The 27,784-nt window shown below is 40.0% G+C and overlaps 1 protein-coding gene across 2 annotated transcripts; it reads left to right on the top strand.

Annotated features, from left to right (window-relative positions):
• The first annotated feature begins 85 nt into the window (after positions 1-85).
• Positions 86-27,205, top strand: LOC106610692 (PHD finger protein 10). Of its 2 annotated transcripts, XM_014210185.2 has the most exons (13): positions 348-466; positions 12,845-12,876; positions 13,180-13,286; positions 13,600-13,730; positions 13,990-14,073; positions 14,223-14,347; positions 19,012-19,161; positions 19,870-19,979; positions 20,080-20,224; positions 20,400-20,543; positions 25,640-25,748; positions 26,003-26,191; positions 26,750-27,205. In XM_014210185.2, exons 3-13 carry the CDS (start codon positions 13,234-13,236, stop codon positions 26,845-26,847), a joined length of 1,338 nt encoding a protein of 445 aa, XP_014065660.1. In that variant the 5' UTR covers positions 348-466; positions 12,845-12,876; positions 13,180-13,233; the 3' UTR covers positions 26,848-27,205. The 2 variants fall into 2 exon arrangements, with proteins under 2 accessions (XP_014065650.1, XP_014065660.1); XM_014210175.2 differs by lacking the exon at positions 12,845-12,876 and having other exon boundaries at positions 86-466.
• Positions 27,206-27,784: the final 579 nt, after the last annotated feature.

The raw sequence follows: 27,784 nt of genomic DNA, 5'->3' as shown, positions 1-27,784 counted from the left end.
TTCACAGAGCGCCGATGATGCACCCACTTATTTCGCCACGCCCACTTTCCGCGTATGCCGTTATCCATACTTGGTTGTCACTAGTTACCAAATCACAAAGTCATAATTATGGATAAACCCTGCTAATTACTACAATTTATTTTCTTAAATTCATATTTTAAACATAACCTCAACCACACTGCAAACCTTGTGCCGAAGCCTTAAATGAAGACCTAAACGATTTTTTTATTTTCATGAATTTGTACGATGTAGCCAATGTTGGCAAACACGTATTCCCCGTCCAAAAACTTGCTTTACAGCCTCTTGAAGAAGATTTGTTCCTTGTCTCTGTTTCCAGTCGGTAACATTATTATCCTAGTGTGCATCTCTGAAGCCAGCAGCACAGTAACCGCTAAACATGGCTACTGTTCTCCCAACCAGACCTTGCGATAGCAACCCTGCAACCCCGGGAGCTCAGTCTGTAAAGGTAAACTTGGAAAAGATATTGGATCAGAAATACTAGTATAACGTTACACATTGCTGGCCACATACATATTGTGTTGAAGACACAACAGGCTAAGGTAGCTAACGTTAATTAGCTGACAACACAACTGTTCAATTCAACCTACTGCCGTTTCGCTAGTTAAATACAATTGATAGCAATCTAGCCATTGTGTCGTCGTTAGTTAATGACTAGACAGTTTACGTTACTAGCTAGCCAGCCATCCATAACGTTACCTGAAGTTATTTACCTACCTAGATGCTATGCTAGCTAACTAAGGTTAACGTTAGCTGTTTAGCAGTGTCAGCGTATCATTGTTTACCGAGGTAAAGACAGTTTCATCAAGTTGGATATTCGCGCTTTCAAACCTCCAAATAAGTGTCATGATGTTGGAAAAATTGCGCACAACATTGCACAATAATTATTTTCACGACTTGGACATTAATTCGCTTTCTAAAGCTAATAAACATGTGGAAATGTGAGCAGCATTCTGTATTCCTAGTTGAATTAGTTAGGGAGAGTAAACAAAGTACAAACTTTTTTTACATTCGAATTTCAATAGCTCCTTAGTCATGTGACCTACTTGACTCAAACACGGTTCAGAATGTCCACTGACTACCCTTCTATATTGCACACCCTTTAGTTTGTCCATTTTCATCTCACATGATTTTACATGAATTTTTCCAAATTAAAAATGTCAATAGGTCCTTGGTCATGTGACCTACTGACTTCAAACAAGGTGCAAAATGTACACTGACTAACCTTCTGTATTGCACACTCTTGTTTGTGTACTGTAAAATCACGCAGTGTAATGTACGTTTTTCATAGTTTTACATTTCAAAGCTCCTTGGTCATGTTAAAACCTCTTACATCTAGACGTTCCGCTAGCGGAACACCACTCCAATATCCAATGATAAGGCGTGGCGCGAAATACAAACTCCTCGAAAATCCGAAAACGTCCATTTTTCAAACATATGACTATTTTACACCATTTTAAAGACAAGACTCCTTTATCTAACCACACTGTCCGATTTCAAAAAGGCTTTACAACGAAAGCAAAACATTAGATTATGTCAGCAGAGTACCCAGCCAGAAATAATCAGACACCCATTTTTCAAGCTAGCATATAATGTCACAAAAACCAGAACCACAGTTAAATGCAGCACTAACCTTTGATGATCTTCATCAGATGACACTCCTAGGACATTGTTATACAATACATGCATGTTTTGTTCAATCAAGTACATATTTATATAAAAAAACAGCTTTTTACATTAGCATGTGACGTTCAGAACTAGCATTCCCACCGTACACTTCCGGTGAATTTACTAAATTACTCACGATAAACGTTCACAAAAAAACATAACAATTATTTTAAGAATTATAGATACAGAACTCCTTTATGCAATCGCGGTGTCCGATTTTAAAATAGCTTTTCGGTGAAAGCACATTTTGCAATATTCTGAGTAGATAGCTCGCCATCACGGGCTAGCTAATTTGACACCCACCAAGTTTGGTACTCACCAAACTCAGATTTACTATAAGAAAAATTGGATTACCTTTGCTGTTCTTCGTCAGAATGCACTCCCAGGACTTCTACTTCAACAACAAATGTTGGTTTGGTTCCAAATAATCCTTAGTTATATCCAAATAGCTGCGTTTTGTTCGTGCGTTCAAGACACTATCCGAAGGGTGACGCGCGGACGCGTATCGTGACAAAAAAATTCTAAATATTCCATTACCGTACTTCGAAGCATGTCAAACGCTGTTTAAAATCAATTTTTATGCGATTTTTCTCGTAAAAAAGCGATAATATTCCGACCGGGAGACGTCCTTTCCGTTCAAAGACTCAAAATCTAAAATGGACTCTTCACGTGCACGCGCGGGCCCGTCTCATTGTTCTCAGATCGACCACTTACCAAATGCGCTACTGTTTTTCAGCCATGGACAGCAGAGTCATCATTCAACGTTCTGGCGCCTTCTGAGAGCCTATGGGAGCCTTAGAAAGTGTCACGTGACAGCAGAGATCCTTTGTTTTGGATAGAGATGACAAAGAAGGCCAAGAAATGGTCACACAGGGTACTTCCTGTACAGAATCTTCTCAGGTTTTGGCCTGCCATTTGAGTTCTGTTATACTCACAGACACCATTCAAACAGTTTTAGAAACTTTGGAGTGTTTTCTATCCAAAGCTACTATATGCATATTCTAGTTTCTGGGCAGGAGTAATAACCAGATTAAATCGGGTACGTTTTTTATCCGGCCGTGAAAATATTGCCCCCTATCCATAACAAGTTAATTACACACCTAAGAAGCGTGCAGTGGATATACTCCCATATTGCATAACCTCTAGTCATGTATCTTCTATATTGTTGTACATTAATATTAGTTTGACAATTAGGGGGTTCAGTCCAGTGTTGTGTTTACCCTTTTCTTTAATATTTATCTATAATAATTGGTAGTTCTAAGTACTTATTTTCCCTGTTTTTATTTTTCCACAGTATTTAACCTGTTTGGGCTAGGGGGCAGTATTGAGAATTTTGGAAAAAATATGTGCCCATTTTTAACTGCCTCCTACACCAACTCAGAAGCTAGAATATGCATATTATTGTTCAGGTTTGGATAGAAAACACCCTAAAGTTTCTAAAACTGTTTGAATGGTGTCTGTGAGTATAACAGAACTCCTATGGCAGGCAAAAACCTGACAAGGTTTCATGCAGGAAGTGGCCTGTCTGACAAGGAGTCGTGCGTCTTGCATCTGTTTATTGAAAAGTAAGGATCTTAGCTGTAACGTGACAATTCCCAGGGCTCCAATAGGCTCTCAGGACGCGGGAAAATCATGAAGGTTGACGAGGCAGCCTCAGGCTGAAACAGATTATCATCTTATTCAAGTGTCCCATTAGGTGACAATGGAGTGAGGCGCGTGCGCGATTAGCCCCCGTGGAGTATTTTAATTCGGCTGTTTAGTTTATTGCAGATTCCCGGTCGGAATATTATCGCTTTTCTACGAGATAAATGGCATAAAAAGCGGTTGACATGCTTCGAAGTACGGTAATGGAATATTTAGAAATTTTTTGTCACGCCATGCGCTATGCTCGTGACCGTGGATTACCATTCTGATAGTGTCTAGAACTCACGAACAAAACGTCGCTGTTTGGATATAATGATGGATTATTTGGGACCAAACCTACATTTGTTATTGAAGAAGAAGTCCTGGGACTGCATTCTGACGAAGAACAAGAAAGGTAAGAACATTTTTCTTATAGGAAATGTGATTTTGGTGAAGGCTGAACTGCGTGGGTGTCTAAATAACTAGCCCTGTGATGCCGGGCTATGTACTTAGAATATTGCACAATGTGCTTCATCCGAAAAGCTATTTTAAAATCGGACATATCGAGTGCATAGAGGAGTAATGTATCTATAATTCTTAAAATAATTGTTATGCTTTTTGTGAACGTTTATTGTGAGTAATTTAGCAAACTGTTAGTAAATTCCCCGGAAGTTTGCGGGGGGTATGCTAGTTCTGAACGTCACATGCTAATGTAAAAAGCTGGTTTTTGATATAAATATGAACTTGATTGATCAAAACATGCATGTATTGTATAACATAATGTCCTAGGGTTGTCATCTGATGAAGATCATCAAAGGTGAGTGCTGCATTTAGCTGTCTTCTGGGTTTTGGTGACATTATATGCTGGCTTGAAAAATGGGTGTCTGATTATTTCTGGCTTGGTACTCTGCTGACATAATCTAATGTTTTGCTTTCGTTGTAAAGCCTTTTTGAAATCGGACAGTGTGGTTAGATTAACGAGAGTCTTGTCTTTAAATAGCTGTAAAATAGTCATATGTTTGAGAAATTGAAGTAATAGGATTTTTAAGGTTTTGAAATCGCGCCACAGGCTGCAAGTGGCTGTTACGTAGGTGGGACGAATTCGTCCCGCCTAGCCCAGAGAGGTTAACAGCGGTACACAATAGGAGAGAGACAGATAATATCTCCTTTCATCGTTAATATCAACCATAAAGGGCAAAGTACGAGATTCATGCTATTCATTGTCCAAAGCAGGGATGAGAGTGAGCTAGTAAGGTAGGCTGCAATGGGTTTGCTGGTCAACACATATACTGAACATGTAACCACAGTAATGGTGGCCAGTAAATCAATGAATAAACATTTTATATTGACAAATTAAACAGAAATTGTATACCTTTCATCTTTTCCAACATGTCAACAGACACTACTTCAAATAAGTACGAAACATTTCAGTGTTAACTTTCTCGTTATCCCTGGTTGATGTACACTGCTCAAAAAAATAAAGGGAACACTAAAATAACACATCCTAGATCTGAATGAATTAAATAATCTTATTAAATACTTTTTTATTTACATAGTTGAATGTGCTGACAACAAAATCACACAAATAATCAATGGAAATCCAATTTATCAACCCATGGAGGTCTGGATTTGGAGTCACACTCAAAATTAAAGTGGAAAACCACACTACAGGCTGATCCAACTTTGATGTAATGACCTTAAAACAAGTCAAAATGAGGCTCAGTAGTGTGTGTAGCCTCCACGTGCCTGTATGACCTCCCTACAACGCCTGGGCATGCTCCTGATGAGGTGGCGGATGGTCTCCTGAGGGATCTCCTCCCAGACCTGGACTAAAGCATCCGCCAACTCCTGGACAGTCTGTGGTGCAACGTGGCGTTGGTGGATGGAGCGAGACATGATGTCCCAGATGTGCTCAATTGGATTCAGGTCTGGGGAACGGAAGGGCCAGTCCATAGCATCAATGCCTTCCTCTTGCAGGAACTGCTGACACACTCCAGCCACATGAGGTCTAGCATTGTCTTGCATTAGGAGGAACCCAGTGCCAACCACACCAGCATATGGTCTGAAAAGGGGTCTGAGGATCTCATATCGGTACCTAATGGCAGTCAGGCTACCTCTGGCGAGCACATGGAGTGCTGTGCGGCCCCCCAAAGAAATGCCACCCCACACCATGACTGACCCACCGCCAAACCGGTCATGCTGGAGGATGTTGCAGGCAGCAGAACGTTCTCCACGGCGTCTCCAGTCTGTCACATGTGCTCAGTGTGAACCTGCTTTCATCTGTGAAGAGCACAGGGCGCCAGTGGCGAATTTGCCAATCTTGGTGTTCTCTGGCAAATGCCAAACGTCCTGCACGGTGTTGGGCTGTAAGCACAACCCCCACCTGTGGACGTCGGGCCCTCATACCACCCTCATGGAGTGTGTTTCTGACCGTTTGAGCAGACACATGCACATTTGTGGCCTGCTGGAGGTCATTTTGCTGGGCTCTGGCAGTGCTCCTCCTTGCACAAAGGCAGAGGTAGCGGTCCTGCTGCTGGGTTGTTGCCCTCCTACGGCCTCCTCCACGTCTCCTGATGTACTGGCCTGTCTCCTGGTAGCACCTCCATGCTCTGGACACTACGCTGACAGACACAGCAAACCTTCTTGCCACAGCTCGCATTGATGTGCCATCCTGGATGAGCTGCACTACCTGAGCCACTTGTGTGGGTTGTAGACTCCGTCTCATGCTACCACTAGAGTGAAAGCACCGCCAGCATTCAAAAGTGACCAAAACATCAGCCAGGAAGCATAGGAACTGAGAAGTGGTCTGTGGTTACCACCTGCAGAACCACTCCTTTATTGGGGGTGTCTTGCTAATTGCCTATAATTTCCACCTGTTGTCTATTCCATTTGCACAACAGCATGTGAAATGTATTGTCAATCAGTGTTGCTTCCTAAGTGGACAGTTTGATTTCACAGAAGTGTGATTGACTTGGAGTTACCTTGTGTTGTTTAAGTGTTCCCTTTATTTTTTTGAGCAGTATATATTTCAGAGCCTCTTCAGTGTGGATGGGGTATAGCATACATTTTCAACAACAAAGACAGCACTTCCAGTTTGTGTTCTTTACTCTGTTGAACTCTTTTGTCTTCATTCCTAGGCACAGCACATGGAACCACCGTTGGCATGCAAAACATTCAATCTAAAACAAAACAAAGCGTAACTCGTTATAAATAATATCAAATATCAATGCAGTATGACGAATTAGCCATCCGTTGTTATATCATAGATTTTCTTACATGCCGTCACTGTTGTCAAAATATTATAAACATGTTAAATAAAGTTACTAACCCAGTCAGTCTTTGGGCCACATCCAGGTTCTTTATCGGTGGCACACATGAAGCAGTTGTTGGCTTTGTTGAACTCTGAAATCATAGGCATGAACTGAACATATGGCTGTCCCACACAACTACATACACTAAGTTGACTGTGCCTTTAAACAGCTTGGAACATTTCAGAAAATGATGTCATGGTTTTAGAAGCTTCTGATAGGCTAAATGACATAATTTGACCTGTACCTGTAGATGTATTTCAAGGCCTACCTTCAAACTCAGTGCCTCTTTGCGTGACATCATGGGAAAAATCAAAAGAAATCAGCCAAGACCTCAGGAAAGAAATTGTAGCCCTCCACAAGTCTGGTTCATCCTTGGGAGCAATTTTCAAACGACTGAAGGTACCACGTTCATCTGTACAAACAATAGTATGCAAGTATAAACACCATGGGACCACGCAGCCATCATACCGCTCAGGAAGGAGACGGGTTCTGTCTCCTAGAGATGAATGTACTTTGGTGCAAAAAGTGCTAATCAATCCCAGAACAACAGCAAAGGACCTTGTGAAGATGCTGGAGGAAACGGGTACAGAAGTATCTATATCCATAGTAAAACGAGTCCGATATCGACATAAACTGAAAGGCCGCTCAGCAAGGAAGAAGCCACTGCTCCAAAACCACCATAAAAAAATCCAGACTACGGTTTGCAACTGCACTTGGGGACAAATATCATACTTTTTGGAGAAATGTCCTCTGGTCTGATGAAACAAAATAGAACTGTTTGGCCATAATGACCATCGTTATGTTTGGAGGACAAAGGGGGAGGCTTGCAAGCCAAAGAACACCATCCCAACCGTGAAGCATGGGAGTGGCAGCATCATGTTGTGGGGGTGCTTTCCTGCAGGAGGGACTGGTGCACTTCACAAAATAGTTGGCATCATGAGGAAGGACAATTATGTGGATATATTGAAGCAACATCTCAAGACATCAGTTAGGAAGTTAAAGCTTGGTTACAAATGGGTCTTCCAAATAGACAATGACCCCAAGCATACTTCCAAAGTTGTGGCAAAATGGCTTAAGGACAACAAAGTCAAGGTATTGGGGTGGCCTTCACAAAGCCCTGACCTCAATCCTATAGAAAATTTGTGGGCAGAACTGAAAAAGCGTGTGCGAGCAAGGAGGCCTACAAACCTGACTCAGTTACACCAGCTCTGTCAGGAGGAATGGGCCAAAATTCACCCAACTTATTGTGGGAAGCTTGTGGAAGGCTACCAGAAACGTTTGACCCAAGTTAAACAATTTAATGGGAATGCTACCAAATACTAATTGAGTGTATGTAAACTTCTGACCAACTAGGAATGTGATGAAAGAAATAAAAGCTGAAATAAATATTTATCTTTACTATTATTCTGACATTTCACATTCTTAAAATAAAATGGTGATCCTAAGTAAGACAGGGACTTTTTACTCGGATTAAATGTCAGGAATTGTGAAAAACTGAGTTTAAATGTATTTGGCTGAGGTGTATGTAAACTTCCGACTTCAACTGTATATATGCCTTGTTAGGGAGATTAAGTATCATACATAAGGTGTTATGTAGTCAAAGTGTCTTATTGCTGACAATACTGTGTTCACGTGATGACACATCTTCACTATTTACTTTAAAGTGACAATAAGGGCCATAAATATTCAAGTGTACGTCATCAGAAACATTCAACTCCAATTCCAGTTGTCTACATAATGATATTACATATCCTTAGACTTGGTTAGGTGCACATCTAATGTACTTCTATGTTCATCCTTCATACTGTATGACATTTTTTACACTATTTTTAGTATTAAAAAAATGCTTATTAGAAAAATGCTTATTGTCATGTTATGACTACTATTTATTACCTCACCCACAAGCATTTGTGGGGCTGCAGAGTTTTAAACTGAATGACGGAGAAGAAAAGAGGACTTTTTGTCTGTAGACCTCACAACAGCAGCCACCACCTTGCAATTGTTTGTTTCTTCGCCACAGCGCTGTGACCAGCTTAATGGACAATATGACAACTAATGTCACAGTACCATGCAGCTGTATGCCAACGACAAAGGAGTTATACGTATTTCCAATCAAATGTGGACAAAAACATGACAATAACTATTACAAACAACAGCAAGTATTGCATGGAGTGCATAAGGATGACCAGTGTACAAGCAAACGTAACATTATTTTCTATTTTAGAGGACACCCTCAGGCAAATGAGTCCGGTACATCTGGACCAGAACCAGGTTATTATCCAGTGCTGTGACCCTCATCAAAAGAAAAGTCCTGAAAATAGTGATGACTCTACTGTCAGTACAACAGCACCCCCCTCTACTGTCCATATCCCACAGCTGACTTAACATTTACCATTGCACTGAGCTGTAGTATTTCTTTATTAACATACAGCTGTGAAAGTGTTTTTCAGCTCCCATGAAGATTTTTATGCTGCATAGTCAAAATAAACAGAAGTAGTTCGTAGTATACATTTATGTACCAGGGAAAACAAGGCTTTGACTTGAAATGACTTTCCAGAGTGTCACAAAAAGCTTAGTATTTGATATTTCAACAAAGTAAGGACAAAAACGCTTTTAGACTTACAAGCTAAGAAGGCTATGGATATGGGAATCTCAGTTGTCATGGATCTTGGGGCGTCTACAGCTAGAGGGCTCTCATGGTTCTTGGAGTGTAGACAAATGGTAGAAGGTGAGAGTGTGTTATGAAACGTGAGTGAGGTGGCGTGGTGCTTATAACAAAATGACACCTGACTGGAGCTAGACTGAAAAGGCATCAATACCGTCCACTCAGCAGGACCTGAGAAAGCAAGAAACTGGAGACAGCATTTTATGCCCGACCATAAGACTTACTAAAAGGATAACATTGACTCTGAATTTCAACAGTTACACAGTCATTGACTATCCTATTGAAGCTTGAGGACTGTTAGAAAGGAGTCTAGGGACCATCAAATATCCTGCATTGTGAGATTGTAATGTCCTGGAAGGGTTTGAGGGTGCAAGGGGGTCAGACAGACTAGTTAACAGTGATTTAATATTATCTGTCAGTCAGATACACTCTTTTTCTCCAAATGACTTATGAGTGTGGGTGTACGTCATCAGAAACATTCAACTCCAACTGGGTCTCAGGCTTACAGATTTAAGTCTAATAGCATGAGATGAAAGTAAACAAACATCAAAGTGTGCGATTATGAAGGCATAGTAAGTGGATATTCTGAACCTTTTTTGAGATCATTAGGTCACATGACCAAGGAGCTATTGAAATTGTAAATTTGGAAAAATTCATATAAAAACGTGTGAGATGAAAATGGGCAAACTAAAGGGTGTGCAATGTGTAGGCCCACTGAGTGGACATTCTGAACCTTGTTTGAAGTCAGTAGGTCACATGACCAAGGAGCTATTGAAATTCAAAAATGTAAGTAAATAATTTAAAATAGTGTGAGAAGTAAATCACATTGTGTGTGCAATGTGTGTCTATGCCATTGGGTTAGCTACAACCAGTTTTGAAAGTTTTTTTTTTTTTTAGGAGTAATGGTTAAAGAGCTATTGAAATTTGAAAAATGTGATCAGTCACTATGTTGACGGTCCCTAACTGCTGTTGGTGGACGTAAGGAAAACTTCAGGCGTATATCCAACCTGAAACTGTCTTTACCTCGGTTCATTGTTTTTGTTTACATCGTGCATGTGTCGTTAGACCACAGTCCAAATCCAATGCTCTCTGTTTTGCCTCTAGGAATGCCTAAATCAGATTGTCATAACAATTATTGGTATACAGTCTGAAACAAAAACACAGCAAAAACTTGAAGTGTCCTATATTTTTTATTTAACTAGACAAGTCAGTTAACTAGACAAATAATTAGACAAACTAGACAAATGATTACTTACAATGACGACCTACCAAAAAGCAAAAGTCCTCCTGCGCTGACGGGGGCTGGGATTAAAAATATAGGACAAAACACACATCACGACAAGAGACACCACACCACTACATAAAGAGAGACCTAAGACAACAACATAGCATGGCAGCAACACATGACAACACAGCATGGTAGCAACACATGGCAGCAGCACAAAACATGGTAGAAACATTATTGGGCACAGACAACAGCAAGAAGGTAGAGTCAACAATACATCACGCGAACGAGCCACAACTGTCAGTAAGAGTGTCCATGATTGAGTCTTTGAATGAAGAGATAGAGATAAAACGGTCCCGTTTGAGTGTTTTTTGCAGCTAACGTTAGCTGTAGCGAAGTGAAAATAGGAGCGACCCAGGGATGGGGTTACAATGCAAAATGTTTAATACAAGTACATTTGAATTTACTCTTCCTGTGCTGTAGGTACTTCATTTGGTCAAAATTAGAGACAAAATATCCGCAGGAAAGTATTATTTACCCGACTTTGTGCCATGGCACATAAGCAAAACCATGTACAGTGAGGGAAAAAAGTATTTGATCCCCTGCTGAATTTGTACGTTTGCCCACTGACAAAGAAATGCTCAGTCTATAATTTTAATGGCAGGTTTATTTGAACAGAATAACAACAAAAAAATCCAGAAAAACGCATGTCAAAAATGTCATAAATTGATTTGCATTTTAATGAGGGAAATAAGTATTTGACCCCTCTGCAAAACATGACTTAGTACTTGCTGGCAAAACCCTTGTTGGAATTCAGAGGTCAGGTGTTTCATGTAGTTGGCCACCAGGTTTGCACACATCTCAGGAGGGATTTTGTCCCACTCCTCTTTGCAGATTTTCTCCAAGTCATTAAGGTTTCGAGGCTGACGTTTGGCAACTCGAACCTTCAGCTCCCTCCATAGATTTTCTATGGGATTAAGGTCTGGAGACTGGCTAGGCCACTCCAGGACCTTAATGTGCTTCTTGAGCCACTCCTTTGTTTCCTTGGCCATGTGTTTTGGGTCATTGTCATGCTGGAATACCCATCCACGACCCATTTTCAATGCCCTGGTTGAGGGAAGGAGGTTCTCACCCAAGATTTGACGGTAATGGCCCCGTCCATCGTCCCTTTGATGGGGTGAAGTTGTCCTGTCCCCTTAGCAGAAAAACACCCCCAAAGCATAATGTTTCCACCTCCATGTTTGACGGTGGGGATGGTGTGCTTGGGGTCATAGGCAGCATTCCTCCTCCTCCAAACACGGTGAGTTGAGTTGATGCCAAAGAGCGCCATTTTGGTCTCATCTGACCACAACACTTTCACCCAGTTGTCCTCTGAATCATTCAGATGTTCATTGGCAAACTTCAGATGGGCATTTATATGTGCTTTCTTGAGCAGGGGGACCTTGCAGGCGCTGCAGGATTTCAGTCCTTCACGGCGTAGTGTGTTACAAATTGTTTTCTTGGTGACTATGGTCCCAGCTGCCTTGAGATCATTGACAAGATCCTCCCGTGTAGTTCTGGGCTGATTCCTCACCGTTCTCATGATCATTGCAACTCCACGAGGTGAGATCTTGCATGGAGCACCAGGCCGAGGGAGATTGACAGTTCTTTTGTGTTTCTTCCATTTGCGAATAATCGCACCAACTGTTGTCACCTTCTCACCAAGCTACTTGGCGATGGTCTTGTAGCCTATTCCAACCTTGTGTAGGTCTACAATCTTGTCCCTGACATCCTTGGAGAGCTCTTTGGTCTTGGCCAAGGTGGAGAGTTTGGAATCTGATTGATTGATTGCTTCTGTGGACAGGTGTCTTTTATACAGGTAACAAACTGAGATTAGGAGCACTCCCTTTAAGAGTCTGCTCTTAATCTCAGCTCGTTACCTGTATAAAAGACACCTGGGAGCCAGAAATCTTTCTGATTGAGAGTGGGTCAAATACTTATTTCCCTCATTAAAATGCAAATCAATTTATAACATTTTTAACATGTGTTTTTGTGGATTTTTTTGTTGTTATTCTGTCTCTCACTGTTCAAATAAACCTACCATTTAAAATTATAGACTGATCATTTCTTTGTCAGTGGGCAAACGTACAAAATCTGCAGGGGATCAAATACTTTTTTCCCTCACTGTAAACACCTCTAATACTTTGGTTAGTATGTATTTGTCGCGTGCATGTACTTCCATCTTGTGCACGTGCATTGGGTCATGAGCAAACAAATCTTATTTGCCACAAACTCGCATTTTGATTTATTTTAATAATGATTTCCTGTGGATATTTTGTCTTTCATTTTGACCAGCTGAAGGACCAACCCCATGGACAATCGGCAGAGTAAGTTCAAATATAATTGTATTCAACATTTGTGACAGACAAGCGATGTTTAGGGGTTTCTATGTAAATGTGCATGCCTTTTGCTGTACACAGTGGAAGGCAATCGGGCTACCTCTAGGGCAGCTTTATCTAATGAGGGGGGGAATGGTGCTTGCTGGATCGACACAACAGAGGAAATTAACTCACCCCTTGAGATCTGAAAACGTCCCAGAAAAATTTATTTTTGGAGAAAACTATTAACTTTAACAAGTAGTCATAGTTCAGGTGTTTTGTGTATCCTAACTGTATTGGCAATCATTTTAGGATGACATCGAGGAAGTGTCCAATGATGGAAGTCAAGCTCCAAAAAGACAGCGCATGGGTTCAGGTGACAGTTCCAGAAGTTGCGACACCTCCAGTCAGGAACTTGGGTATGTGGTCAGTTCGTATCTGAAGGCGTAGTTTGAAATATTTTCATCACTACTTCCTAATAGACCATGTCCAATCCCCATTACAAACACTTAGGCTGCGTTTACACAGGCAGCGCAATTCTGATCTTTTTTCTACTAATTGGTCTTTTGACAAATCAGATCATTTCACATCAGATCTGCTTGGTCAAAAATATCATAATTGGGCTGCCTGTCTAAACACAGCCTACGTGTCCAATAACATTGAGTCCGTCTTTCAAACAGGCTTAATACTTCTACCCTGCTCTTAACCTTTCAGTCATATGTGTTTCCCCAGGCCCACATACTTCTCAGCAGAAAATCTGACCGAGTACAGGTGGCCGTCAGACGGTAGTGGGGAGTACTATATGTTACAAGAACAAGTCAGTGAATATCTGGGAGTCACTTCATTCAAGCGAAAATTTCCAGGTAATGTGACTGAATGTTCGGCTTGTATGGTGTAGTAGGATCATTGCGTGTCAATTTGATGATTAGGCTATAACAAGGCTATTAGCCTATCTGTAGCTCATACTGGTCAATCTCTGGCTAACCATGCCTTATCTCAATGGAAATAAGCCTCCAGGTTTGATTGTTTTTATCCTCACTCATTAATGTTGTCTCTGGCTGGAGCAGTCTACTACTTTTAATTACCTAATCAATTCAATCAATCAATAAATTATTATTTTAGATTTGGAAAGGAGAGACCTCTCCCACAAGGAGAAGCTATATCTGAGGGAGCAAGATGTCATCACAGAGACGCAGTGCACCCTGGGTGAGAACTGAAAAACATGGAATTGTTGCGTAATCAGGAGGAGCTTAGAGTTCAGCATAAACCACCAGGGCCTCAAGCCTTTCCAAGAGTTGTTTTGGGTAATTGGCTACTTGTGGATACAATAATTAATTGTGAATATTTTTTTCCAGGCTTGACTGCTTTACGAAGTGATGAAGTCATTGATTTGATGATCAAGGAGTACCCAGGAAAACATGCTGAGTATTCTGTCATCCTCCAAGAGAGGGAGCGCCAGAGGATAACAGAAGAGTACTCTGTAAGCACTCTCAGTTCAGAGAATATCACTATGTTAGTACTCTGTTCAGAGTACCGCTAATGTTAGTACTCTCAGTTCAGTGAGTATTAGTAAAGTTAGTATGCTCAGCAACATTGACACATTTTAATCAATGCAAAGTTAGCTTTGTGTTTGCTTTTTTCTAGATCTTGTTACAAAAGTCTTGGACTTGAGTTCCCCGAACTTGGGGAACTCAAGTCCAATTACATTTTTTATTTTTTGTATACTCTACCGTTCAAAAGTTTGGGGTCACTTAGAAATGTCCTTGTTTTTGAAAGAAAAGCTTTTTTTGTCCATTAAAATAACATAAAATTGATCAGAAATACAGTGTAGACATTGTTCATGTTGTGAATGGATATTGTAGCTGGAAATGGCTGATTTTTATTTCTTATTTTTATGGAATATCTACATAGGTGTACAGAGGCTCATTATCAGCAACCATCACTCCTGTGTTCCAATGGCACGTTGTATTGGCTAATCCAAGTTTATCATTTTAAAAGGCTAATTGATCATTAGAAAACCCTTTTGCAATTATGTTAGCACAGCTGAAGACTGTTGTCCTGATTAAAGAAGCAATAAAACTGACCTTTAGACTAGTTGAGTATCTGGAGCATCAGCATATGTGGGTTCCATTACAGGCTTAAAATGGCCAGAAACCAAGAACTTTCTTCTTAAACTTGTCAGTCTATTCTTGTTCTGAGAGATGAAGGCTATGTGAGAAATTGCCAAGAAACTGAAGATCTCGTACAACGCTGTGTACTACTCCCTTCACAGAACAGTGCAAACTGGCTCTAACCAGAATAGAAAGAGGAGTGGGAGGCCCCGGTGCACAACTGAGCAAGAGGACAAGTACATTAGAGTGTCTAGTTTGAGAAACGGACGCCTCACAAGTCCTCAACTGGCAGCTTCATTAAATAGTACCCGCAAAACACCAATCTCAACGTCAACAGTGAAGAGGCGACTCTGGGATGCTGGCCTTCTAGGCAGAGTTGCAAAGAAAAAGCCACATCTCACACTGGCCAATAAAAAGAAATGATTAAGTTGGGCAAAAGAACACAGACACTGGACAGAGGAACTCTGCCTAGAAGGCCAGCATCCCGGAGTTGCCTCTTCACTGTTGACGTTGAGACTGGTGTTTTGCGGGTACTATTTAATGAAGCTGCCAGGAGTGATGGTTGCTGATAATGGGCCTCTGTACGCCTATGTAGATATTCCATTAAAAAAAATCAGCCGTTTCCAGCTGCAATAGTCATTTACAACATTGACAATGTCTACACTGTATTTCTGATCAATTTAATGGACAAAAATGTTGCTTTTCTTTCAAAAACAAGATGAGGGGAAAAAGGAAACTGCACACAGCTCTTGATAGTATCACTGATCTTTAATAAGCTTACGTAATGGCCTTCATCAGAACTTTTGTGAGTTTAAAAAAAATTAGCACCCTTATGTAGACCTAGCCCCAACCACATCCGTTCCACGCAACAAAAGGGGTTGGAGGCGAGGGAAAACAAATAAGTGCTACCAAATATAACAAGATGCATTTCATCAATATTCTAATAAAGTGGGTAATTAAGACGTATTAAACACGTCTGTTAAACCACAATGAGGACATAGACCTACCGAGCAAGTTTTCATTAATCATTGGCTACAATGTCCGAAAAACATCAGAGTAATCTGAAATGGGGGCATGTTCATGTTCAAATTTACAACACACGTAGGCATTTCATCATTAAGACCTTTAGGAAATAATGTCTGGAGGGTGAAAATCACAAAACATTCTCTTTTGCTCAGAGTATTATTTATATCACCTCCCATGTCTGATATCTTAACTTTCTCTATGCCACAAATCTAAAGGTAGAAATGTAATGTTTTAATAACCTCTTAGGGCTAGGGGGCAGTATTTTCACAGCCTGATGAATAACGTACCCAATTTAAACAGGTTACTACTCTGGCCCAGAAAATAGAATATGCATATTATTATTTGGATAGAAAACACTCTGAAGTTTCTAAAACTGTTTGAATGGTGTCTGTGAGTATAACAGAACTCATATGGCAGGCAAAAACCTGAGAAAAATTGAACCAGGAAGTGGGAGAAATGAGAACTGTAGTTCTTCTTTTGAATCCCTTGAGAAACTACAGTGACATAGGGTTCACGTTGCACTTCCTAAGGCTTCCAGTGACTGTCAACAATCTTTAGAAACTGGTTTCATCCGTCTCCTGTTACCGGGCAGAAAATAGTGGCTCAGTCAATCAGTGGCCAGTCTGAGGACAGGTGTCTCGTGATGCGCGTGCACACGAGCTCGCTGTTCGTTCTTTTTCTTCTGGGATGAATACCTATTGTCCGGTTGGAAAATCATTGCTATTTTACGTTAAAAAAATACCCTAAAGATTGATTGTTAACATCGTTTGACATGTTTCTACAAACGGTAATGGAACTTTTCGTCTATGGATTTGCGCCCATGCCTCATGGCATTGCAATAGTGTTCAGGATGGGCCAACAAAACGGAGGTATTTGGACATAAATGATGGACTTTGCAGAACAAATTAACATTTCTTATGGAAGTGGGAGTCCTTCCGAATGCATTCCGCTTAAGATCAGCAAAGGTAAGAAAATATTTCGAACATATTTTAGAGATTTGTCGATGCTGTGGTTGTAGGCTAACTGTATAGTTTAGCATTGAAGGCTAAGTTCTGTACTCAGAATATTGAACAATGTGCTTTCTCCGTAAAGTTATTTTGAAATCTGACAAAGCGGTTGCATAAAGGAGTAGATTATCTCTAATTCTTTAAATAATTGTTATAAATTTTGTTAACATTTATGATGAGTATTTCTGTAAATTGATGTGCCCATTCACCGGAAGTTATGGGGAGAATACATTTTCTGAACATCACGCGCCAATGTAAAATGGGGTTTTTGGATATAAATATGAACTTGATCGAACAAAAAATGCATGTATTGTCTAACATGATGTCCTAGGAGTGTCATCTGATGAAGATTGTCAAAGGTTAGTGCTTAATTTTATCTGTATATCTGGTTTTGTGACGGCTATCTGTGCTTGGAAAATGGCTTTTTCTTTTTTGCTAAGGTGCTATCCTAAAATAATCTATTGTTTTGCTTTCACCGTAAAGCCTTTTTGAAATCGGACAATGTGGTTGGATTAACGAGAAGATTATCTTTAAAATGCCGTATAATACTTGAATTTTAATTTTGAGATTTTTGTGTTTTGAATTTCGCGCCGTGCTATTTCGCTGGTTGTTGTCCAACCAATCCCTTTAACGGGATTTTATCTCGAAGGGGTCCTCAAAATGTACTGCGACTGGATAATCCCTGTCGTTTCTCCTAATTGAACTTTATGTTCACAGATTCTCTGTTTGAGAGAACGAGAGGTTTTACCTACATAGCACAGCCCACATGGACATTTAATAATGTAAATAATATGGGTGGTGGAGCATGTAATAATGTCATTTATTTGGAACCGTTTTCCTGTATGTGGGTGGCAGAAATATTCACACTTCATTATATTATTGCACTTTGCACATCCTCTGCATTTATAGCTACCATTCGGAAGAGGGCGTAAAAGAGCCTGGCTGATTTTCTTTTTTGGCTGGCAGTTGGCATGAACCAATTTATCGCGTAAATTGCGACCTCTCCTATACACAATAAGTGGTGGATTTTTAAATACAGCCGGCAAAACTGGGGCCGATGATTAAAATACTGCATCTCCCACTTTTCTCGAGTTCAAAGTATGTGGTTGTGAACATTACGGAGTGTTCTTTAGCGGGTCTTTTTTGTAGCAGTTCATCTCGTGTTTTTCCCAATGCCAAAATAAGAGCTTCATCCACACATTATGGCGAATTGCCTCTTAGAAACCTAATGCGCATCTCCGCTGCTTTTTCTAGATAATCCTCTGTGGCGTGGCATATACGGCGTAGTCTGAAAAACTGGCTTCTTGGAAGTCCTCTTTTTAATGGCTCAGGATGGAAGCTGTCCCCCTATAATAGAGTATTTCTGTCCGTTTCTTTTCTATACAGAGTTGTAAACAGGGTTCCATTTGATTTCTCAATCCACATATCGAGGTAATGAACACGTTGTGTCACATTCAATAGTGAATTTGAGATTGGGGTCAATGTCATTGAGCAGTACCATAAAGTCTGACAGCTCTTTTTCCGTTCCTTCCCAAATGCCCAAATTTTTGTCAATATATCGATACCACTTTAGGACTTTATTCAAAAATGGATTTTCGTTTTTATTATTAACAAAACGTTCTTCAAATAGACCCACTTAAAGGTTAGCATAGCTCAGAGCGAATGTAGAGCCCATCGATGTTCCATTCGTTTGGAGGTAGTATTCATCATCAAACCTGAAATAGTTATAAGTCAAAACATATTCAGTCAGCTCTAGAATAAAGTTTGTTGTTGGATATTAGTTAGTATCTCTGTCTCCCAAATAGTGTGCTAGTGCTGCCAGCCCCCCCACACACACACATGGAGAATGCCGGTATATAGACTCTCCACATCTAATGTGACCAAAAACAAAGACATTTCTAAGTGACCCTGAAATGTATTTTCACTCAGTACATTTACAGTTGACATGGTTATTCAATATGTTGTTGGTAAGTTTTTATTCCAGTTTTTTTATCTCCTAGAAAATGCAGCAACAAAGGCCTCAGAAGGTTGAAGCCAGTAAAGTGCCAGAGTACATACAGAAAGCTGCCAAGAAAGCTGCTGAGTTCAACAGTAACTTCAACAGGGAAAGGATGGAAGAGAGAAGGGCCTATTTTGACCTTCAGACACACGTACGTTAATTCCTTGAATAAAGACATATAGCTCTATTAGTCTTTTGTGTTTATAAGAACTCACTTGCCATGTTTGAGTAGATCCACTGAGTGTACAAGACATTAGGAACACTTGCTCTTTCCTGGACATAGACTAACCAGGTGAATCCAGGTGAAAGCTATAATCCCTTATTGTTGTCACCTGTTAAATCCACTTCAATCAGTGCAGATGAAGGGGAGGAGACATGTTGAAGAAGGATTTTTAAGCCTTGACACAATTGAGACATGGATTGTGTATGTGTGCCATTCAGAGGGTGAATGGGCAAGACAAAATATTTAAGTGCCTTTGAACGGGGTATTGTAGTAGGTGCCAGGCACACTGGTTTGTGTCAACTGCAATGCTGCTGGATTTTTCACACTCAACAGTTTCCTGTGTGTATCAAGAATGGTCCACCATCCAAAGGACATCTTGCCAACTTGACACAACTGTGGGAATCATTGGAGTCGACATGGGCCAGCATCCCTGTGGAACATTTGACAGTTTGTGGAGTCCATGCTCCGACAAATTGAGACTGTTCTGAGGGAAAAAGGGGGTGTAACTCAATATTAGGAAGGTGTTCCTAATGTTTTGTACACTCAGTGTATATCGGTACATTCATAAACTGTATTATCTATGTGGAGCTGAACGTGCAATTGAAGGAGTAAAAGTTTCAACTAACTTTCTAACAGATTATCCAAGTACCCCAAGGGAGGTATAAAGTCCTTCCTCCAGAGAGAACCAAGACTGGACCCTATCCAGTGGCCCTCATCCCTGGGCAGTTCCAGGACTACTACAAAAGGTAAGGTTCACTAACCAAAAAACTAGTCTCATGAATGCAGGTCCTGACCTCAAAAGCTATTTGAGTAGCTGATAAATTGATGTTCCTGTGTTTGATACAGGTACTCTCCCAACGAGCTGCGCTACTTGCCCCTGAACACAGCCCTGTTCGAGCCCCCCCTGGACCCGGAGCTGCCTGCCCTGGACAGTGATGGGGACTCGGACGATGCAGATGACAACAAGGGAGAAGAGGGCAAGAGAAATTCAGTAAGGAACTGGATCCTTGAACTGGTTTTACACAATTCACTTGATTTCAGAGCTAGAGATGTGAAGACATGTTGTATTGTATTACCAGTAAATACCTAGAGATGCTCTGTAAGTTGATTCAATGTAAGCTCTTTTGCAGCTTGCTTGAATAGTAAGAACTGAATTGTGTCTACAGGACAGCTCATCTGGAAACACCTCAGATGGGGACAGTCAGGACAGTGGAGTGCAGTCAAAGGGCAAGGCCAAGGACAGGACTACCACCCCGGCTAAAGATGCCACCCCACGCCCCAACCAACACAAATCTGTCCCTGGGTACAAGGTAGAAGAAAAAAGCCCCTGACTTTCTCCAATAGCAATTATCTTCCCTTTCCCCTTCTCCACTACCCCTTCCAGCTTCTTCAGCACTTTCAATAGAGAGACTCTCCTTTGTTTTTCTGGACCTGTCACTCCTCACACACACACTTCACCAGGTGGCAATAGTTCTTATTTGGGGCAACACTCAAGTCTGTGGACTTGTTCTGCCTTCCCTCTTTCACTTGGTCCAGTTTGCTACTGATGGTTCCATGTCAACCATATGGTTAAAATACTGATGGTTCCATGTCAACCATATGGTTAAAATACTGATGGTTCCATGTCAACCATATGGTTAAAATACTGATGGTTCCATGTCAACCATATGGTTAAAATACTGATGGTTCCAGGTCAACCATATGGTTAAAATACTGATGGTTCCAGGTCAGCCATATGGTTAAAATACTGATGGTTCCAGGTCAGCCATATGGTTAAAATACTGATGGTTCCAGATCAACCATATGGTTAAAATACTGATGGTTCCAGGTCAACCATATGGTTAAAATACTGATGGTTCCAGGTCAGCCATATGGTTAAAATACTGATGGTTCCAGATCAACCATATGGTTAAAATACTGATGGTTCCAGGTCAGCCATATGGTTAAAATACTGATGGTTCCAGATCAACCATATGGTTAAAATACTGATGGTTCCAGATCAACCATATGGTTAAAATACTGATGGTTCCAGGTCAACCATATGGTTAAAATACTGATGGTTCCAGGTCAACCATATGGTTAAAATACTGATGGTTCCAGGTCAACCATATGGTTAAAATACTGATGGTTCCAGGTCAACCATATGGTTAAAATACTGATGGTTCCAGGTCAACCATATGGTTAAAATACTGATGGTTCCAGATCAACCATATGGTTAAAATACTGATGGTTCCAGGTCAACCATATGGTTAAAATACTGATGGTTCCAGGTCAACCATATGGTTAAAATACTGATGGTTCCAGGTCAACCATATGGTTAAAATCAATGATTTATATACAGTATATACACTAGATGACTTAACATAAAAATAACTATATAAACATTGTCCTTAAAGCTAGAATCCTTAATTGAAACAATAAAGCAGACACCCCCGTCTCTGTTTTGGTAACAATCTGAGGGATGGGCCTGGAGAAATGTAACCACTCTCAAATTCATAGACATCCATTATACCAAACGTATAGTTTTAACCATTTTGAGGCTATACAGTGTTCATATCAAATTGTATTGGTCACATGCACATATTTAGCAGATGTTATTGCAGGAGTAGCGAAATGCTTGTGTTCCTAACTCCAACAGTGCAGTAATATCTAACAATACACACATCTAAAAGTAAAATAATGAAATTAAGAAATATATAAATATTCGGACAAGCAATGTCGGAGTGGCATTGACTAAAATACAGTAGAATAGAATACAGTATGTAAACATTATTAAAGTGAGCAGGGATTCCATGTCTATGTTTATAGGGAAGGATCCTCTAAGGTGCAGGGTTGGATAACCGGGTGGTACCCGGCTAGTGATGGCTATTTAACTGTCTGATGGCCTTGAGATAGAAGCTGTTTTTGTTTCTTGGTCACAGTTACTTTGTTTACAAACATTGGAGTAAAACAAGCTTCTATTTTGGGTGTTGATGGTGTACAACAGTTGAACTAAGCTCATGAGGCATTTATAAGTTATATTCTTCAAGAATCAACGGGTATAGATCATTAATTTAAATCCCAAAATTGATGTATCTGCTAAGGATTCTAGCTTTAAGTTATTATTTTGCGAAAGTACTAATGTTACTGTCTCTACTACTACTACTACAACATATTTACATGTAATTTTGTCCTTGAAACATTTTAATTTAAATACTGTGGAATTCCTATGGAAGACTGCTTCTTCTGGGCAGTGCCAATATGGTTGACTGGTGACTTCAAAGCCTCTCATTGGCCAAAACATAGCATCAACAATCCAGGGTTTATATACATCATTGGTTCAAACACTGATGGTTCCATATCAGACTTTATAAGCAATAACATTTAGGAGTAGTTTCTGTCACATCTGGAACTTTTTCTTCACAGCACTTTCGATTGGTCCTGAAGACTTGTACATTTTTCACCGTATTCTTTGAATGTCTTAATATACCTCTTTTCTGTCTACTTGGCAACAAACGAATTAAAAGGATAGTTCACCCAAATTACAAAATGACATTGGTTTCCTTACCCTGTAAGCAGTATATGGACAAGGTATGACAGCGATCCATGCTTTGGTTTAGTTTCCATGGCATTGTTTCCACATTTCAGCATTTGTGACACAAATCCATTTTAAAGTCATGGGACCGATTTTATTAGCTTTTTCGCGCATCATGTTTAAATAATTTATAAGTGACTTCATGGAACTTCACAATACATTTCTGATACTTTTGAATGATTTGGGCGTGATGTGTGAAAAATGCTAATATCAGTCCCATGACTTGAAAGCGGCTTTATGCCACAAATGCTAAAACATTAGCATTTGGAAACGAAACCAAAGCATGGATTGTTGTCATACCTTGTCCATAGACTGTTTACAGGGTAAGGAAACCAATATGTCATTTGGATGAACTATCCCTTTGAGACATGTGAGCAGATAGATAGATATATTATTTATTTATTTATCTTTTCACCTTTTATTTAACCAGGTAGGCAAATTGAGAAGAAGTTCTCATTTACAACTGCGATCTGGCCAAGATAAAGCAAAGCAGTTTGACACATATAGCAACACAGAGTTAGACATGGAGTAAAACAAACATACAGTCAATAATACAGTAGAAAAATAAGTCTATATACAATGTGAGCAAATGAGGTGAGATAAGGGAGGTAAAGGCAATAAATAGGCCATGGTGGCGAAGTAAATACAATATAGCAATTAAAACACTGGAATGGTAGATTTGACAGTAGATGAGTGTGCAAAGTAGAAAAAATGGGGTGCAAAGGAGCTAAATAAATAAATACAGTAGGGGAAGAGGTAGTTGTTTGGGCTATTTATAGATTATATATATTATATTATATTTCTAGATTTAAACAACATACAGTATTTCTTGTTATGATACAGACTTTATAAGATGAATCCATTTTATTTAGTAGTAGCACTTCAACTACGGTAATACTTGAGTGTTTTGAACGTTTTATAATTCAAGTTGTGTCAGTACTTTTAATGCAGTATTCTACGGTTGTTTGATATAACCTTACATACTGTTCTTTGTTTGAGACTGGAGAACACAATCTTACTGTGCCAGAGGCCTGTTAATACACTTTCTATATGTTGGCATTTTTTTTTTTTTAACTTTCAATTGCCTCTGAAAGTTATTGTTGTGTTCAGTTTAAATTATGTGTTAGGAGTATGGCTTTTCTGGGATCAACATGATCTACCTTCTGGCAATTTACGCACTGTCTTACTGCAAGGCACCATGGGAGATGAATTAAAGTTAGTTTGCTAAAAATGACAGCAAGAGCAGTAAACCCAAATGTGGTATGACTGGTATTACTACACTACATCTGGATTTGATCATTGATCGCTGTGGAGTGTTCATAACTTTCCACAGGGATTGATTTGTCTGTTAACTTTCCAATCAGCATGTTTCCAAAGGGAATTTGAATAATTTATTTTGAGTGTAAACCAAACTTTAGAAGTTTAAAAACGTTTCACTACTTACTTTCCATTTATTGTTATTTTGTAATGCATACAAATAAAATATATATCTTAGATGTGTTCGGAATTTATCACTAACTTTCTAATATCGGCGCTCATTGAATTTAAGGCTAAAGTCAATACAGTACTTGCAGAATAATTACCTAGCTATAGATAACATGGTCTTAAAGTTGACTTTATTATAATTTAATGCAAGTTAGAGTTCAGGAGCTGTATGAAAAATGTGTTTTCATACTGATAATGATATGAATATCCTTAGTTGGCACTACACTGCAGGGGTAGCCATCTGAAGCCTAACAGAAAATATGTAGCCTTCTTGTTTTGCACCAGTCAAAGGAAACATTTCAGGATGGCAACACCAAACGTTTGACATTTTGAAAAATTATTATATTTCCATGAACGCATAGAAACCTACTTCATACTCATGGGCTATATCCTCCTAACTGATTGCACACTTGTCATTCCCAATATTTGTGCAGATTGTCTGCCTAAGTAGGTACAGTTTGTGTTCAATTTGTTCCTGACTTGTACACTTCTTTATCTTAGACTGTAATGTCTTACATGTTTGATTTGAGTGCAATGGCAAAGGTGTCATACCTTCCTTTTGGATAAATATTTCTCCTAGTTTAGCTGGCACCCCTCTTTCTGTGGAGAAGGGTGCGAGCTAAATTAGCTGTCCTTTTATTAACTCAACTGTGTGTCTCTAACCTCCGGTTCACCCTCCCACATGTTTCGTTGTTTGTTTTAGAAAGGCTTTTACTGCTCTTATCTAATCCAATACTTTTTATGTGGGAAAATCTTTGATATGTCAGTCTTTAGACACAGTTCACCATTGAAATAAAGATTTCAAACAAATAGACTGTACAGAGATGTTTTGATTGTGTTAGCAGCACAGAGACTATAATGCGGTCATGTTATGAAATGTCACAAATCCTGTCAGAAATCACTTTGGCTAACTACCTTTTTATAAATGTGGGACCACAATGTGTGGAAACAGCTCGGCGTCTACAGGAGGGACATTCAATTGTTTAACCTGTTATGAGCATCTGTGGGGGACACTGTGGCACATCCAAATGGATCTTAAATCAGCTTGACCTCTTGGTGTTTGCCTTTAGAGATTTTGAGATTCATAGACTCCCAGTCTCCCTGAGTAGAAAGGGTTTGTGGGAGGTTCTTACAAATGACAAGGCTTTTCCTAGTCATTCTTGTTTGGGGTTGTGAAGTAAGAAGCACCTAACAAGATTGGATCTATTGTGAGTAAATTAATATATACCTCCTATCAGGCCTTTTAGGATTTAACACCTTGTATAATGTGTGTTGCCCAGAAGCCCTGTGTCACATGGTGCACTAGGCCTTGTTGCTAAACATGATAGCGTTGTTTTGTCCTTGCAGCCTAAGGTCATGCCCAATGCTATTTGTGGCATTTGCCAGAAGGGTAAGGAGTCCAACAAGGAAGGAAAGCCAGAAGCTCTCATTCACTGCTCACAATGCAAGAACAGTGGTAAGTGGAACTTCTGTTTTGTTTTTTAATTAAAACTGACGAATTGCACAGGCTTGTTCATAATGACCATAAAGCCTCTAAGATATGAGCAACAGAACTTAATCTGAGTTGTTGGGATCACAAATTGGAATTATACAGTGTGAAGTGCTGTGGTGTGAGCGTGTGTGTGTGTGTGTGTGTGTGTGTGTGTGTGTGTGTGTGTGTGTGTGTGTGTGTGTGTGTGTGTGTGTGTGTGTGTGTGTGTTTTGTCCCAGCTCACCCATCGTGCCTGATCATGAGTGAGGAGCTGGTGGGTCTGATTAAGACCTACCCGTGGCAGTGCATGGAGTGTAAGATGTGCACGGTGTGTGAGCAGCCCCACCACGAGGAGGAGATGATGTTCTGTGACACGTGTGACCGGGGCTTCCACTCCTTCTGCGTGGGCCTGGACTCCACCCCTCTAGGTGAGCTCTCTCTCTGGGTCTGTTCATATACTTTAAGGATGCATCATTCCTTCTTTCCTTGCTGAAACCTTTGTGATGGAGTCGTTGCTTACACCTATCAATATGTATTAGATCAGTGATTACTTGAAGGGGGAGGGTATCTTGCTGTTGCACTCTGTCTTTCTCTCTCATTGTAGCTTATGTAGTCTTTTATGGTGATTTGAATTTCTGGTTTTATGTGAAAATAACATTCATTTGCGTAGCCATCTAAACTTGGTGAATAATGCTAAATTAGAAATCTGTTTTTAGAGTTTTCCAAGACTGGCATTTAAGATTCTTTTTTTTTGTGCAGTCAAGAAGGGTTGTGTGTTACCTCAACTTGCTATAATTAGCGTTGCTGCAAATTAAACATCAGAAAGTTCATGTTCGGAATCTGGTCGAAATGCTTTAGAAGTGTTGAAATCAAATGTCAGAAAGTGCTGGTCTTGAATGCCTTTTAGTCTGATGGATCCCACAATGCGGCCTGTTTTCTAGCCTTTGGGCTGATGTTACGTTGATCCACATCGTTTTTCTCCTCAGGTTGCTGGGTTTGTGAGTGTTGTAACAAGGAGTCCTCAACCCCCAAGAAGAAAAGAGGAAGAAAAAAAAAACTAACGTCTAAATCTGCACATAAATAGACCGTGATCAAATCAATAAGCTAACTGTTTTGATACTTTTTGTACTTTAGATGGTGTTAAGATTAAGTTTTGTATGTATGTATGTATGTATGTATGTATGTATGTATGTATCTATGTATGGATTTGCTTCGTCTTAATTATATTTGAAATGTCATTGCCACTGAAGTAAAAACATTTTTGCCAGTAAATGTTTTTTTGTATTATATAACCCATGACTGCCCTGAAGTTGAATTAAAACACAGATGCTGTCCCTAAAATGCCCTTCCTACCATTGTGCCCCAATAACTTCTCATCAAAGTGGTGCCACCTAATACTGCCTATTCCTCTCTGATAAGTTACAATAAAACTCTAAATCAACCACATGTTGTGACATGTCTAAGAACACAGTCAATACATCCACACATACAGCAGGCACCACAATAGCTGCTCATGCGTAAGGACTGGCTTAAGTGTGACCAATTAGTCACTTGGAGAGGTGGCCTTGTGTAGCATCTGAACAGCTCTGTCCAGGTGAGAGCCAAAGCGATCAGTTTGCCTCTTACGGTCCCTTTGGGCCCTGGTGTGAAGTCTTATAGCAGCTGCCACGTGGCGACCAGGTAGACTACACTAAGAGAGACGTACACAGCTCCCTTTCATCTGATAGGTTGAGTGTGGAGTACAATAGTCAGTTGGAAGCAGCAGCAAGACACTAACGATACACGTGTGAACGCTCACCGCATGGCATAGAAAAGTCAGTGTTCCACTCAACAACCTGTTATTTTTTTTTTAGGAGCCCATTCAGTTAACATATCAACGTTCAACAACTGAAGCCTGGCTTGATCTGTTGTGAACTTGTATAAATTGCCCTCTTATTTGCAATGTATATGAGCCAACAGTTGAAATTAGATACTTTCTATCATCTGGGCAAGAAGAGGAATGCCATTTTAGGCATGCTGGT

This window comes from Salmo salar, chromosome ssa01, assembly GCF_905237065.1.
Source record: "Salmo salar chromosome ssa01, Ssal_v3.1, whole genome shotgun sequence".
Lineage (NCBI taxonomy): Eukaryota > Metazoa > Chordata > Actinopteri > Salmoniformes > Salmonidae > Salmo > Salmo salar.
This window is presented reverse-complemented; position numbering and strand designations above follow the sequence as displayed.